Source organism: Leptonychotes weddellii, chromosome 2, assembly GCF_054177405.1.
Source record: "Leptonychotes weddellii isolate Sample4059 chromosome 2, ASM5417740v2, whole genome shotgun sequence".
NCBI lineage: Eukaryota > Metazoa > Chordata > Mammalia > Carnivora > Phocidae > Leptonychotes > Leptonychotes weddellii.
Window position 1 is genome coordinate 97,411,542 of NC_138370.1, and position 16,725 is coordinate 97,428,266.

General features: G+C 36.2%; 1 protein-coding gene across 1 annotated transcript in view; it reads left to right on the plus strand.

Moving 5' to 3' along the window:
* The window catches only part of COL25A1 (collagen type XXV alpha 1 chain), a 461,910-nt gene that overhangs the window by 391,638 nt on the left and 53,547 nt on the right, over window positions 1–16,725 (plus strand). Inside the window, exon 19 of the mRNA XM_081812014.1 lies at window positions 13,845–13,907. Within this exon, the coding sequence (XP_081668140.1) occupies window positions 13,845–13,907 (63 nt within the window). The remainder of the gene's footprint in view (window positions 1–13,844; window positions 13,908–16,725) is intronic.

Consider the following 16,725-nt stretch of genomic DNA (forward strand, 5'->3'; position numbering starts at 1 on the left):
TCTCAGGGTCATGGGTTTGAGGCCCGCATTGGCATTTTTAAATTGAAAACTAGGCACAGGTATTGCTGACGTTTGCCATTGCTATCTGGACTGTATATTCTACTATTAGAACCTACTATGCCACTTGAAAAAATGTAAGTGCCACACAGGAATTCTTTAAAGTCTAGAATGTCCACTTTCACGTTTTAATTTTATTCTTAACATCCTGTCAGATTCCGACTGGAATCAGAGTCTTAACATCCCCATAAATCGAACCATTTAGGCAGCTGTTTTTGCAATTCATTCGTTGTAACAATCGCTCTAAAATATCTTCTGCTTCCACTTCCTGTCAGTAACTCTCACTGCAAAGGACAAATCAGATGACTATTCTGACCCATATACTATTTCCATAAACTTTGTGTGTATCTTTTGAAATAATTGCTTAAAGCTTAGTTTGAAAACATTGTTTTACATGTTTTAAAACCATCTAAAAATGTCAAGAAACATACATTTTTTTTTAATTGCTGAAAATTTTTCACATGGCAACTGACAAGGCTTAAAGTTCTACTGCCTTAGCAGTGTTGACTCCTTTAAAATCTGCTTTCTAAAGCTTAAAAGCTTTAAAGTGGTTTTTTTTTTTAATTCTAGAACAGTTTGATAGAGTAACATAACGCCAGTATATTTTTCCTTACATTGTTCTCATAGATTTTGAATCAATCTTTAGTGTGCATTAGACCATTCTAAAATGAATAATCCTAGTTTCAGTGTGAGGGTTATGTATACTGTTAGATGAAGGTTGTGTTTGAAGTATGGTACATGAAATAATATGGCTTTAGAAATAAACATGTTAAATTATTGAGTTCCCCAGACATCGTATGGTATTATATACGTATATTATATATATGGTCATAAAATATATGACTTTATTTGGTATAAGTAACAGGCATGAAAACCGTGTTTTTCAGGCTGGCAGTCAGAAATTTCTGCTTTTTGTTTGATGTTTCCAGATTAGTATCATGGACATTCAGATATATCCTTTTAATATATTTTGTCTTTGGCTTCCACAGTGACAAAGTACACAGTATGACAAAGCATACTAAAGGGCCAAGTCTTTTCCTTATCACTTGATATTTAGCAAAATAATTAAATATGTGATTTCATATTGTAGAGTTAATTTATGGCAGTTCCTTAGTAATTCCCACACATTAAAAAAAGAGCCTTTTACAAATGATTGGGAGATCACAGATGTTTAAAACAAATTTAAGAAAATTATACTCAACATGAGTTAAAAAGAACACTGTTGCATTATAAATAAGGGGGAAGGCATTGGAAAGGAGGGACATTTGGGAAGGGCTGGGGGAGGGTTTCCTGCAGCACTTACTCCTAAGTTAGCAGGGCTGTGCTTCCAATGCACAGCTTAGTGTGCCAGGAACCTCAGCGCTTCATTGAAATGCGCTTGTCCCTTCTCCTGAGGATGAGGCACTGTCTTGGTGAGAAAGATTATGTAAGGTCACGGTGAAGGTGTTGGGGTTTTTCCCTCCGAAACAAACAAAACCCAATTTGAATTACTCTATTTGTTTTCATTACCTCTTATTCATTTTATGTCTCCCACCACGAAAAATATCCCATGGCCTTTCCCTAGTCATATGTGACCTTTTGAACTTTATGACCTATTTTGAACTTTTTCAAGTTGGGAAGAGTGTTGGTGATTTGTCACCTCCAGTAAACGCTTTTATTCCAAGGGTCCTAGGACATTGCCAGATGTATTTTGTCAAGGTCATATAGCTGATATTTTCCTTTGTTTTTTAAACCTTGACTGTGATTGTTGTGATAAGAAGCTAGCAATTGACAAAACCTTTTATCTTTCACTAGAGATCCTTTTCTGTGCAATTAGCAAGTGCTGTTGGGGAATTACCCAGTATTTGATTTAAATCACAGATTCTGTTTTTGGTTTAATTAGCTTTGTCTTCTCACTCTAGTTCAGGATATGAGCAATGTTCTTTAAAATGTAGTAGGTGCTCAGAATACAGAAGTCATCTTGTGAAGGAGACTATTTCAGAACACAGTCATTAGCAGGCATTGGATATTTATAAATGTGGAGTTACAAGTTTATAACCTTACGATATAGCTTCATTAACTTGAGCTGTTCTTTATTCCTTCAATATACCTTGCTTCTACTCAGTTCCTAGCCACAGGATAGTTAATCGTGATTTCATAGTTTGAATGAGTAACAATATTTAAAAGATGAAACCACATGTATGGATTTAGAACGTGTGGTAGCAAGAACTTGTGTGATAGTTCATGCTTTGGAAATACTTCCTGTTGCTATTCATCCCCTTCTTATCTGCTGGTACTACAGAGAGCATGCAAATGCCATCCGTTATTTTACAAGACATTGAGGAAACCAGCCATGACATACCAGCGAAGCTTTGATTCACCACCTGTTGCTCTCAGGGAATGGTGGGGAACTTAATGAGCACCCAAATGCCTTCCACACAGCTCTTAGGAAATGAGCAAAGTGCCTAAATAAAGACAGCAGACTCATCTATCTATCACCTCAGAGTCCCACTCAGAGAAAAGTGCTGATACCTTGGGCATACATAAAAAAAGTCACCAAGAACAGGCATACCTTAATTTCAAACTACTCTTAAGCTTCCTGCACAAGTATTGGAAAGTTCTCTCACCATGTGGAAGACATTTGGAATTCCTGTTTCATGCATTCATGGTTCATATAGTGTCAAGATGTTCAGCTGGGAAAATTAAATTATGCACAATGTACCATGTAGACATTGATCTTCTGGAGTAAGATTTGAGCTCAGAAAATGATTTTTATAAACAAGCCTTCATATATGTTTTTCATGGGTAAAACTTACTGTAACTAGCTTTTCTGATATCACATAAAAGGGTAAGATCTGAAGTTCCTATTTAAAAAAACTTTTTCGGGGCACCTGGGTGGCTCAGTCATTGAGCGTCTGCCTTCGGCTCAGGTCATGATCCCGGGGTCCTGGGATCGAGCCCCGCATCGGGCTCCCTGCTCCGCGGGAAGCCTGCTTCTCCCTCTCCCACTCCCCCTGCTTGTGTTCCCTCTCTTGCTCTCTGTCAAATAAATAAATAAAATCTTAAAAAAAAAAAAAATTTTTTTAAAAAACTTTTTCTCTCCACACTTATTTTGAAATATGTAAATATGTTACTTACCCCTTTTATGATTATATTACCCTAGTAATGAAGCAGTATAGAGCAGTGATCAAGAGACCTGACTTTAGAACCAGACCACCAATGTGCGGGTCCTGGTTCAACCCCTCACCAGTAATGAAGCTGTATCATGACATTGGGCAAGTTACAATAATCTCCCTGTCCTCTGGTTTCCTTATAAAATGAGAATCATCACTGTACATAACTCAGAGAGTTGTGTATATTAAGTGAATTAATATATGTGCAGCTCCTAAAATATTGCCAAGCATATAGTAAATCCTATATAAATTTTAACTATTACTCTTTCTTTCTCTTAGAGCAGCTCAGAATATTGCATTGGTTATGTACATGTTCAATATAGTCTTTCCTCATGTGAGTAATTTTAACCTGGAGAACGTAAAGCCATTTACATTCTATAGGTTAATAGAGGTAAATTCTGAAAACTCCTTTGCTGTGATAGATGAATATTACCTTTAAGAGCAGTAAGAAACCTACTTTCTCTTGAACATCACACGATCCCCTTTTCCTATAACTCAAATATATTCCAGGAACAAAGGATGAAGGAACCATCTGTGCATAAGACATGGTACTGTTAAAATTCTCCTTCCTACACTGTTCACAAGAGAAACTGAACATGTAATGAGGAAAATTTTCTAGGCCCCAGTCATAGTGTTACCTGGACCAAGACATTTTTTACAAATATGGATTTTCAATGCGTGCTTTTCTCCTTTCAACAGAGACCACCAGTTTATCTCATCATATTCAGAAAGTAGATTGGAAAAAATTTATATAACACAGTAAAATTAATAGCATAGGGAAACATAATACAGTAAAAATTACATCAAATGAAAAAAAGCTTTTAGGTGGCAAAAAAAATTTTTAAGTATTTTCCCTCAAACTTGATAGATTTCTTCTGGCTTCCACATTAGTGAAAATTTGACATTCAGATTAAGAATTTGAGGATTGGGAGGGTATGAGACAGTAACTGGTTCTTTATACCTCATTATATGAAATCATCATTGCCACCAAATCATATAAAGGCTGAGCTTTACAGGTGGCAGGAACATTTATGTTGACATTCTTAGGATTAATTACAGTGTTTAATAATCTAATAGAAATTTACCATCTAAATCCATTGGAGATGAGGTTCCTTCCTCAGAAACATCAAGTCACATTTTAAAAGTGAGAGGGGAAAGTTTTTGGAAGTAACATAGGATGTGAAATGTGTTCCTAAAAGAAAAAAAGAAAAGGAAGAAATACTGGTTAAAAGGATAAGATTGTGTTATTGTTACTTATAATTATTTCCTTCCTGCACAGAGTGTGTCTGAGCAGCTGAGTAGTTTAAGAATACAATTAGGAAACTCATGCAACCAGAAATCAGAGATTTTTTAGCAGCCATAATGAAACCTCCAATAAATATACTGAATGTGTTTTCATGATGTAATCCTGTTAAGAAAAAAAAAAAGCAGAAAGGTATGTTTCTGAGTTTTAAATAAACCTACTATTGCAGTTCATTTTCATCATATCACCAAGATGTTTTAATTTATACTCAAATTTTATCCTTAAGGGAAATACTGTTTTTGGGACAGACTCTACTTTCTCATTCTTTTTTTTTTTCCCCTCAATAATTTTACAAATCAATCATTACAAAAACTAGCTGCCTGGACATTCTTATTACAACAAATGTTCTTGCTGTAATCCTCAGAAGCAGGTATCATGCTGACTTGAATTCTAATTAGCCTTTAAGCAAGGAGAATATTGTATGGCTAATGCATTCAGTGTCAAGACACATTAATCAAAATTATTGGTGATGCTTTAGCACCCAGGCAAATCAGCACATATTTTTCAAGGCCTATTGTACTATTTTTGGGCAATGAAAATTGGATCTGCTTGGGAGTAATAAATATCATGGAAAACATGACTTGGGTTAAGCTGGTATGTTAGAGGATTTTTTAGACAGGTTAAAAAAATAATATCTTTTACTGCTTTAATTGATAATGACATAAAAATAAAACAAATGGTAATAAATGAAAAACCAGAGATTTTTCTGTGGGCGAGAGCTAATCAGTTAGGACTTTCTGGCCACCATTCCACTTAACAGATGGTAAGCTCTGGAAGTTTATAGGGAAACACCCGGGGAGCCATTTCTGTGTGAATGAAGCCATCTCTTCCTTTCTTACCTTGACCAATAATCCCCTCTATGTATTTGTTGACTCTTCTCACCTATGTGAAATTCTCACCTTTATGTAAATTTGATAGAAGAGTATTCAGTAGACTGTCCCAATAGCCATTTAGAAGATAAAGGAAGGTGGTCTCAAATACTTTCTTGCTATGTATTAAATGTGGGCTTGAAGGAAAATCAGTCCAGATTTTATTATGGAATTCTAAAACTTAATGAGACCTTTGACGGTTATTGTTAGATTTCAGAAAGATCATATTCTTAGGGAATTTTCTACCTTTCCTTTGCCTTGTTTTAATATAGAAGGCCAGTTTTTGTTGCCCTTTTGTTAAAGAAAGTAATTGTTTGCATTGTTTTGGGGTATTTTGTTTTGTCTTAGGGTGTTTTGTTTTGTGTGTGGGGGCGGTTGTCAGAATACACAGAATTTATAAGCTATCTCATTAAGCTATTATTTATTTTTTAAAAAATATTTTATTTATTTATTTGACAGAGAGAGAGAGCACAAGCAGGGGAAGTGGCAGGCAGAGGGAGAAGCAGGCTTCCCGCTAAGCAGGGAGCCCAATGCGGGGCTCAATCCCAGGACCCCGGGATCATGACCCCAGCCGAAGGCAGCCACCCAGCTGGCTGAGCCACCCAGTCGCCCCATTAGGCTATTTAAAGTTTTTTTGTTTGTTTGTTTTTAAAGATTTTATTTATTTATTTGACAGAGAGAGAGACAGCAAGAGAGGGAACACAAGCAGGGGGAAGTGGGAGAGGAAGAAGCAGGCTTCCCACGGAGCAGGGAGCCAGATGTAGGGCTCGATCCCAGGACCCTGGGATCATGACCTGAGCTGAAGGCAGACGCTTAACGGCTGAGCCACCCGAGCGCCCCAGCTATTGAAAGTTTTTAAAAGTAACAACAAATGAGTTAAGTAAAAGTGGCTTCAGTCAAAAATCTTATCTTTTTTGTATCTTTTTAAATCTTATAGAGTGAATAGATCCCACCTACCTATAGCTTAATTTTCTTATTTATGCATACATTGCCAATGTATGAAAGAAAGCTAGGTGGATAGAAAGAGAGAGAAGAAGAGAGATCTAATATTAACACTCTAATCAGCAAGGAAAATTTTTGGTGCAAAATCAGGATAATTGTTCAAATATAGTACTTACTAGCTATTGTGACTTATCTTCCTTGAGCTTCATACTGCAAGATCAAAGTTGTGGCTGCTGAAATGGTTAGCTACAGTTGGAAAGGTCAATGTGAGACCATTAGGCCCTCCAAAGTTGGTCATGGGAAGATACCTCTTTGATCTCAGCTAGAGCTATTCTCTGTAGACTTGGTTCTGCATCTTTATGTGCCCTGGCTGCTTAATTAAAACTTTCATTCAAATTAGCAACTTGTGTCAGATTTTCAGATGGGACTGCTTGCTGCGTTGCAGCGGCTCCCAGCAATATACTTCGAGGCCTACACTGTGCTATGGGCTGAATAAATAGCATTTCTTCTGCCCAACCCAAATCCCAGTCTGGTTGCCTAAACCACAGCTACTCTATTATTGATTTTTTTCCTACCAGCTTAACACAGGGAAACATGTTACAGTTTTGGTATTGAGACTTGATTTTTTTTTATTATGTTACATGGTATATATATACAATGGAATATTATGCAGCCATCAAAAAAAGAAATCTTGCCATTTGCAACGATGCGGATGGAACTAGAGGGTATTATGCTAAGAGACTTGATTTTTGAACTCATTGGTGGTGAGCTAATTAATTAAAGAATAAACAAAGGACAAAACTCATGAAACAACCTAGGAAGAAATCAGATGCAACATCCAAGACAAGAGCAGAAAATTAAACCAAATTTTTCTTCATTTTGGAATTCAATGCTGCATTAGTGCCATATTACAATAGCACAGACAAGGCTTTCCATTTCTCTGACAACCATTTAATCACTGGCTAGCATGTGGCTTGGGGAGCAGAATATTGTGCCAGCAATTAACTGTGTTTAAGCAGTTAAAATTTTGGAATGTGTTAAGGGGTTCTGATCAATAGTACTGTATATATTTTATCTCCGGGCTTTGGTTAAATCAGAGCTCTGTATTTCTTTTAAGAGTTAGGTATTATATTGTTTTATTTTCCTGTGTCTGTCTCAGGCATAGATGTAGTTGGATGTTTCCAGGACCCGTGAAAACACGACGACAAAAGTAACTGATTAAACCTGGATTTAATAGTTATGGTCATGGTAGAGGAACAGAAAATTTTAAGATGCTTGTTCCTCTCCATTCTTCTTTCTCTCCTTTCTTCTCCCTGCTCTGTCCCTACATTCCTCCACGGTTCCTTCTTATCCTTCTCTCTCTAATTTTTACTTTTCTCTTTCCCTGTATTTGAGCACCAACTTTACAATGACATTTTAAGATCTGTCAGTTGGTTGCCTTCACTCTTTTGATTCCCTTCCATACAGGATCAGCAGCACCAATAGGAATGGAATCCCAGTTGGCTTTGTAATCTTGTTCTCAATAGGAACAAAAGTAAAAACCTAAAATACTATCTCACTAGAGATGGTGATTGACTAGAGAGAGATGGAGGCAAATTTAAATGTATTTATGAAATGAGAGAAAATAAATACATATATGAAACTTGAGAGAAGAACAGATTAAAGTGGCTTTGAAGTAATAATCTTCTCAACTCATTTTTATGCTATTCATTGGGGCCCTGGTGTTCATGACAAACCAATGTTTAAAGCTCTGCCTTTCCGGGCGCCTGGGTGGCTCAGTTGGTTAAGCGACTGCCTTCAGCTCAGGTCATGATCCCAGGGTCCTGGGATCGAGTCCCACATCGGGCTCCTGGCTCAGCAGGGAGCCTGCTTCTCCCTCTGACCCTCTCTTCTCTCATGCTGTTTCTCTCTCGCTCGCTCTCTAATAAATAAATAAATAAAATCTTTAAAAAAAAAAAAAAAAAAAAGCTCTGCCTTTCCTCTGTTTTTCTTAGATATTTTTTGTTGTCATTTTAAAAAAAAGCATTAATACATCATAAACTGAAAAGATTAATATTGTTTCAGAAAATGTCATATTTTATTGTTTTCACTTCAGTGGTGGAGCTATTTTAATTGCTGTTTACCTGTGTAAATACATGTTTCCCTGATTATGACAGTTAGCATCTTCCCTTTTCAAAGGATCTCTGCCTTATGTTTGCATGTAATTCCTGAAACAGCTCATAGAAATTATAATTTGGATTTTCGAATTCAAGTAATTGTCTTATAAATTTTTTAAAACTCTAAATTTAGTTGCCCCTTCATTAAAAGTAGTGTAAGGGTTTAATTGCACTGTTGTTCCAACTTCCTCTATTGTCTCTCTACCCTACCTTGTGTGCTCAGACAAATATGTGTGAATAATTTCCAATTTAGCAATCTTATTTCCTGTTGATTAAATCAGACTAGATGTATAAAAACAGTTCTGAGGATTATTATATAGTCCAATAAAAATAGTTCTCCTGCTCTTTACCCTGAAAACTTATATAACCTCATTTTTATATAGTCTGATTTTCTCCAAAGATTTTTTTCCCAAGAGTGTTTTGTGTTTAGATTATATTTCAGCTGCTTTCCCCTACCTTCTCCTAAGTCAGCCTCCTTCCTCTATCCTGATTAACTAGAATTGTGACTACGGTAGAATAACCAATTGCTTATTTTTTTCACCACAAAACCATAGGTTGTCATGGCTTTTCTCCTAGACATTTTAGGAGGTTAGAACTTTTAATCAATTTATATGTAATATATATATTCATATATATATATAATATAATCAACTTATATCTATTGAGGTTTTAATCAAAGAGGCAAGATTTTTTTTAAAGGATTAGATTTACTTAGAGAAATTCAGTAGGTATGACCATTTTCTCCTTTTCCTTCCTTACAGGAAGAAAACTCATTCTTAGTACATCTGTCACTTCTCTACCTTATACACTTCTGCTTTTGTAGTCCTATAGTCTCTGACAGCTGGATATTGTCTCATGAAATGATGATATATTCACATGAGAAAATTTAGGGTTACTTCTTGGAAGAAGTTGGAGAGGTATTGCGAATAGCCCCATATAGATCGTAGAGAATCAAAAAGTCACCTTGTATATCACCAATTAGTTGCAGAGATGTTGTAATACTATTACTAAGCACAATGATAATGATGATAGCTAACATTTTTGAGACTGTAAGATAAGGGCAACAATAATAACAAAGTTATTGTTCACTTTATTCTAAAGACAACATTAAGTGTTTTGCTTGCATTATCTTATAACTCTGGACTAAGCCACCCTTTAAAAACAGTAGAATCTTCTGTTATTGGGCACCTCAGGATTCCAATTTGCAAAGCCAGGCTTTAACTCAATTCTGTACTTTTGTACCAAGAGTTCTCAAAAATTTTGGTCTCAAAACTCCTTTACACACTTAAAAACTAGGATTGAAAGAATTTTCATTTATGTAGGCTTATATCTATTGAGGTTTCTGTATTAGAAATTAAAACTGAGGGGCACCTGGGTGGCGCATTCATTAAGCGTCTGCCTTCGGCTCAGGTCATGATCCCAGGGTCCTGGGATCGAGCCCCGCATCAGGCTCCCTACTCAGCGGGAAGACTGCTTCTCCCACCACTCCCCCTGCTTGTGTTCCCTCTCGCGCTGTGTCTCTCTCTGTCAAATAAATTTAAAAAAAAGAAATTAAAACTGAGGAATTTTTTAAAAATCATTATGTGTTAATTAAATAACATTTTTTAATGAAATATAACTGAATTTTCTAAAACAAAACAAAAAATTAGCAAGAACAGTGCATTGTTATACTTTTTTTTTTTTTTGGCAAATCTCTTTAATGTCTGGCTTAACAGAAGGTAGCTGGATTGTCATATCTGCTTATGCATTCAATCTGTTGCAATTTGTTGTTTTAGTTGAAGTGTATGAAGAAAAACAGCCTCACACAGATATGTCATTGGACAAGGGAAGATTATTTTAATAGCCTTTTCATAAAATTGTGGATATTCTTCTTCAGTACTACCCAAACTCTACAAATGGTAGTTTCTTAAAGGTTAAATGAAATGTGGAATCTGAAACCATATCAATGAACTTTTCCTACTGTGTACACTAATACAGGTAAATGAAAGAGGTTGAGAACTTCTGTCATTAGCTTAGGAAGTTAAGAAACACCCGACCAGCTCAAGACTATGAGTAGACATATTTATGCATTATTTACTTCAACAATTGGCTTTCAAGCCTGAGACAGAAAAGAGACCACTGATTATTTCCTCCCCATCCTGCCAAGATATAGAGAGGATTAAGAAAATGTCTCCAAAGTGGTTGAGAGCTCTGGAATTAAATAAACATAAAATTGTGATCTTAAAGTTAAGTATGCTATTTCCCCTTGAATAAATTGAGATAAGAAATGAATACATCAATATGGTAGATGCTTTCTTAGAGTGAAATAAGGTAAACCTAATTGTACTCAAAGTCTTTAAAATTAGCCAATATTAGCAATGCTAAAATCATTGTGACTGTCAAATGCATTGCTAATTGTGTATCCGGAAATAAAAATTTCCCCCCTGAACATTCTATTTAAGGGAACTTACTATACTTTCCTCAGGAAAATTTAATGTATATTCTATTTTTTTAAAGGAAGAAAAATCACTTTTGTCTGACCACTGAGATCACAAAGCCTTACTTAGTTATTTGTGAATTTTGAAACTGCATGCTTCATCTTTGTATAAACTAAACACTAACCTGAATAAGAAATACATTTTTTCAACATTTACTCTTTTTTCTTCTCTTTTACTAGTATGCTTTAATAGTGTTCTATTTGCTTTGCTAAATAGTGAGATCAGTTTATTTCTACTTGAAGATATGCAAGAGTCTTTTCTACCTATAAATTTTCAACCTATCAACTAACATTAGATTTTCATGACAGTAAGTCATTACTAATGATACACATTTACTTTATGACAACTTTTTCTTGAGGGTGGACAGAGAATATTTATGAATTTGTATATGAAATTTTACTGGGAGAAATATCTTACTTGTAAATAAATGTATTCCATGTGATTTTTTTGTTTAAAATAACAAGTTAAACTCTTTTTAATGTAGAATGGTCATCATTGATTTCTCCGAATATTGTTGATTTTCATTTTAGACAATTAAGAGATCATCCAAAAATTATTTGTTCAGAGGCCCTTTCCATTATGTGTAAGGATATGGGAATAAAGTCTCAAAAAATTCACAAACAATGAACCTAAAGCATTACTTAGCCTCCACTTTTTTTTTCTTAAACCAGTACCATGAGCATCAGAGCTAGAGATGAATATATTTGAGTTCTGTATCAATGTGATACATTTTGTGGTAGTGATATCCGTTTGTTCCCCACCCAGTACCCAAGGTTTTATGTGGCATATTTTAAAACTAACGTGTTTCAAAATATTTGATGACATTAAACACTTTTCATAAAACATCCTCTCTGTATCTTCCTGCTCAACTCTAAGTATCAAAAAACAAATGTTGAAATATTACTACATTAGAAAAAAATCAAATAAATTAATAACATTAGCAACTGCTCCAGAAATAATCCAAATGGAGGCGGGGGAAGCAGTAAGTTTGGGAACAGAGCCATTACATTTTTTGCTTTAAAACTTCTTTATAGCTTACATTTGAGCTCACATTGTTAAAAAGAAAATAAAACTTTATGGATACTGAAGAAAATATGAACACTGGTCTCAGGTGTTTTCTGACAAACATGTGGTGTCTTTTCCAACACCAATTATCCAACTCTCTGATCCTCTGACACCAACTGGGTGTCCTACAATTCAGTCCTATTGTGCCACCAACTATTTAGGGTTAACATCAGACTCCACAGGCTTTAAGGGCTCAGTTCCACAAAGCTGCCCTCACTTTCAACCTCTTTATATAAAGGATGGTCTAGGGACCCCAATCACAAGTACTGGGTCCCCTGGTTACCTGCCCTTCTGACTTGGCTACAAATTCGAGGGTACTAGCAACCAACCCACCCTCATCCCCACTCAAGTTTGATAATTGGCTACAATAACCCACAAAACTCAGGGAAATGTCATGCTATTACAGTTCATTATAAAAGATTAAGATGAAGAGGTAGATAGGGTGAGGTCAAAAGAGTCTCAAGCACAGGAGCTTCTGTCCCCGTGGAGTTGAGATTTACCATTCTGCCAGCACATTGATGTGTTCATCAACTTGGAGGCTCTCCAATCCCTACTGTTTAAAGATTTTTATAGAGGTTCCATTACATAAGCATGATTGATTGAATCATTGGCTATTGGTGATTGAATTCAATTGCCAGTCCCTCTCTCTGAAGATGGTGAGAGGAGGACTGAAAGTTCCAACTTTAACACCCCCCTCCTGAAGCTATCTAGGAACCCACCAAGTCACCTCATTAGCATAAATTCAGGTATGTTTGAAAGGGGTTTGTTATGAATAACAAAAGATACTCCTATTACTCTTTATCACTCAGGAAATTCCAAGGGCTTTAGGAGCTCTGTTCAAGGAACCAGGAACAAGACCAAATATATATTTTAATATATCACAACTGGGTTTCTTCCAGGTAGTGAGGAAGAGGTTATGGAGGTATACCAAGGAGAGATATTTCTCCTTTCATGCTGAACATTCCTGAATCTCTTCCCTGGCCACACCTATATATCAGTTATCTATTGCTGCCTACCATATTACCCCCAAAACTAACAACATCCAATACCTCACAGTTTTGGAAGAAAAGGAATTTGGGCACAACTCAGATGGGTGCCTCTGGCTCAGTGTCTCCCACGAGGATGCAGTCAAACTGTCAGCCAGGACTGTGGTTTCATCTGAAGACTCTACTGGGGTGGACCATCTGCTCCCAAACTCACACACATGGTTGTTGGTAGAACTTGGTCCTCACCATGTGGGCCTCCCCATAGAGCTGCTCAGAGCATGGCAGCTTGCTTTCCCCAAAGCAAGTGATCCAAGTAAGAGAGAACAAGAAAGGGCCCCCAAGATGGAAGCCACAGTCTTTTTATAACTTAGTCTCCAAAATGATATCCCATTACTTCTGCCAATATATTCTGTTCATTAGATATGAGTCAGTAAGTCCAGTCTACACTTTAGCAGAGGGAATTACACAAGGGCATGAATACCCAGGAGGTGGGATCATTGAGGCCTGTCTTAGAGGCCACGTACCACATCCACCCTAACATAATGGATCTTAATTTGGTAAATGATAAGAAATAGAGGACAACAGATGACAAAGAAATTTGTAAAGACATCGGTCTGGTTTCTTTGTCAATTTTACTCTCTCAAGATTCTCCAAAGTTTTGCTCAGAGTATTTTCACTGACCAAAACCAATTCTGATTAATTTTATACTCAGTAGCTGGGTCTAGCAGGAAAGCTGCATACAATCAAAGGGGTAAAATCCCAGTAAAAGTAAATCAGTTTAACTTTACTTATTTACTGCCAAATGAATAACAATCTCATATGCCCATCTTTTTAAAGGGAGAACCAGGTTTCATTGGTCCTCAAGGAGAACCAGGTTTACCAGGGTTACCAGGAACAAAGGTTAGTGGAGTTTTTTTCCTTCCCTTATTTCTGAAATATTTTGTCATATATTTTTAATCCATTGTGTTGAAAGAAGTGTAGAGTGACTTTATTGTTTAGGTGACCAGATATTTTTGCCTAATAGAGAACAAAAACACCTATCACCTACTACTAACACTTCTAACGGAAAACCGTATTAAATAGAGTAATAGGAAGCTAATTCCAGAAAGCCTCAGGTAAGACAACAGGATAATGAAATATATTAGTTGCTCCTGTTTTCCCCAAATTGTTCCTAAATTGATATGATGCTGTTTGCCTCCTGACCATATGAAAAGGTGGGGGAATTCTGATGAGGAGAGATAGAACTCATTAACTGCTGCTCCTTATCGCCAATTTTAGGACATACTTATAAATCAAACATTATTATTATCCCCCTCCCCTTGCCTCCTGCTCACTCCCTATATTTCAAAGGCAAGTACTGATGTCATATAGATTCCTAAGTGTCTCATCTCAAAAGGATCTATTGTGAATAATGTCTGAGAAAGATCCTGTAATGAAAACCATGTCATGATCTTACACTTGGCAACCCTAGAGAGGGACCTAAAAGCAAAATCTATATGCCACCATATAAAAAATTATGTTGCTGTGGATGTAGTTGGACCCATAGTTTTCTTTTTATCTACTCAGTAAGACATAAAAAGGTATGGATGGAACTTTACTCATGACAGACTCATGAATCAAAGGGGCAAAATTAGATCAAACTACATTCTTTTATTTTTAAACTGTAGAAGTCTTTGCCTCAGTGTGTATTGCATTCACCAGAAATAAGCCAGGATGATTTCTAAGAGCTAGGGAAATATGTTCATGGTCTGTTTTGACAGAGGGGTCCTCATTTCTGCTGATCAAGAGAAAATAACTCTAATCCTAGTAAATGGAAATTATGTGTGGCCTAAGGGGGACTGAAACTCAGTAGAATTTATGCAAAATTGCTGTTTTCTCAAGCAATTTCTTTTTCACATAATGAGCTGTCAGGCTTATTAACAAAATATGAGGAATGCCTGTTTTAGCCTGAACAGATTCACACAAGAAATGTGCTTTCTGGAATAAAGAGAGAGAAAGCAAGAGAATAATGAGAATTCTGTGTTCATATGAGAACTGTTGTATTTATTCAGGCTTGCTGCCTCAGAGCCAGGTAAAGAAAGAAGCCAGCCTCATAGATCAGCAAAAGAAATAGAAAACTTGGTCAGTGCCAGAGAGAACCAGGTGTGAACTAGATCTTTAAATGTTTGTGGCATTTTGTTTGCTAAAAAGGGGGAAGTAGAAGAAACACAGGTAGTAGGGAATGGAGTTCATCCCTAAATATCATTTCTTTAGTTCACTGATTTTCAACTTCCCTGAAGTTTCAGGGCACCTGGCCAGCTCAGTCAGCAGACTATGAGACTCTTGATCTCAGGGTTGTGAATTCGAACCCCATGCTTGGTATAGAGATTACTTAAAAACAAAATCTTTGAACTATTCTGGAGTTGGAGCGCCTGGGTGGCTCAGTTGGTTAAGCATCTGCCTTCAGCTCAGGTCATGATCCGAGGGTCCTGGGATCGAGCCCCATGTTGGGCTCCCTGCTCAGGGAGAAGCCTGCTTCTCCCTTTCCTCCCCACTCATGCTCTAACTATCTCTGTTGCTGTTTCTGTCTCTCTCTCTCTCAAATAAATAAATAAAGTCTTTAAAAAAAATAAAAATAAACTACTCTGGGGTTTCAAAAAAAATCCAGGTGTAAAGCCACAAAATCAACATTGATTTCTGTTCATGAAGAACCCAGCCTGATTTTAACAGATACTGCTCTGAATTCCCAATAAAAGTAAAGAATGTACTGTACTTGTTTTGTCTTTCCACAAGAAGGGATGTGGACAGGAAATTTGTTTTATTAACAATATTTTAACAATTATATTAACAATATGAGCAATTTTCAGCTGAATTGCTTAACATGAATTTGGTATCATAATGGAAAAGTCATGTTTATTTAAAATTCTCTCTGAGCCTAAGAGTGGCCTTTTTCCAGTTGTGTAGGCAAGTCTGGATTTGTACCACTAAATTCAGACTTAAAAAATAAACTAATCCTGCATATTTTATCCCCAACACAGTGAAGAGAGATTGTAAGGAAGGAAGTTGTATAATGGTATCTAAAAATTTGTTTTTATGTACTGCTGTTTCCTCAGCATCTGTATCAAGTGTCTGAGAGAAACCTATGTCAGTCTAAAGAAATGGGGTTTTATTACAAATAATTCAGAATATTTGAGTAAAATCTTTATTCATTAATTCAGCACATTTTTTTGCCAGAGATTTTTCTAATATTTGAGGATGAAGAGTAACTGCAACAAAAACTCTCTACTCTCCTGAAGCTTACATTCCAGTATATGTGAGACAGAGGTGGAAGGAGAGATAGAAGTAAACACATAAATAGTATAATTCCATAGGGTGACAAGCAGCTAATTAGGGGCATTGTGACAAAAAGTGATTCTAGGTAAACATATATAGGCTCCATTCCTGTAATATGCTATAGATAAATGATTTTCTCAGGTTTTTGCTTTTCTTTAAAATAAGCTTATAATTACTACTTTAGAATTCTTCTGTAAAATATTAGAAGAAAGACCGAATATGGTACATTTTTTAAAAATTAAAATTCCATACACCAACAGAGACCCTTCCGTCTCTAATCCCTGGAAAATCCCTTTTGGAAGATCTCTTCCATTTCTTCTATCCAGACAAGTTCCTTGCCTTTCTCCCAGGCTCTCCATTTTCACATTCTTTTCAGTTCATGCTGAAGAACCTGCTGAGTCTTCTT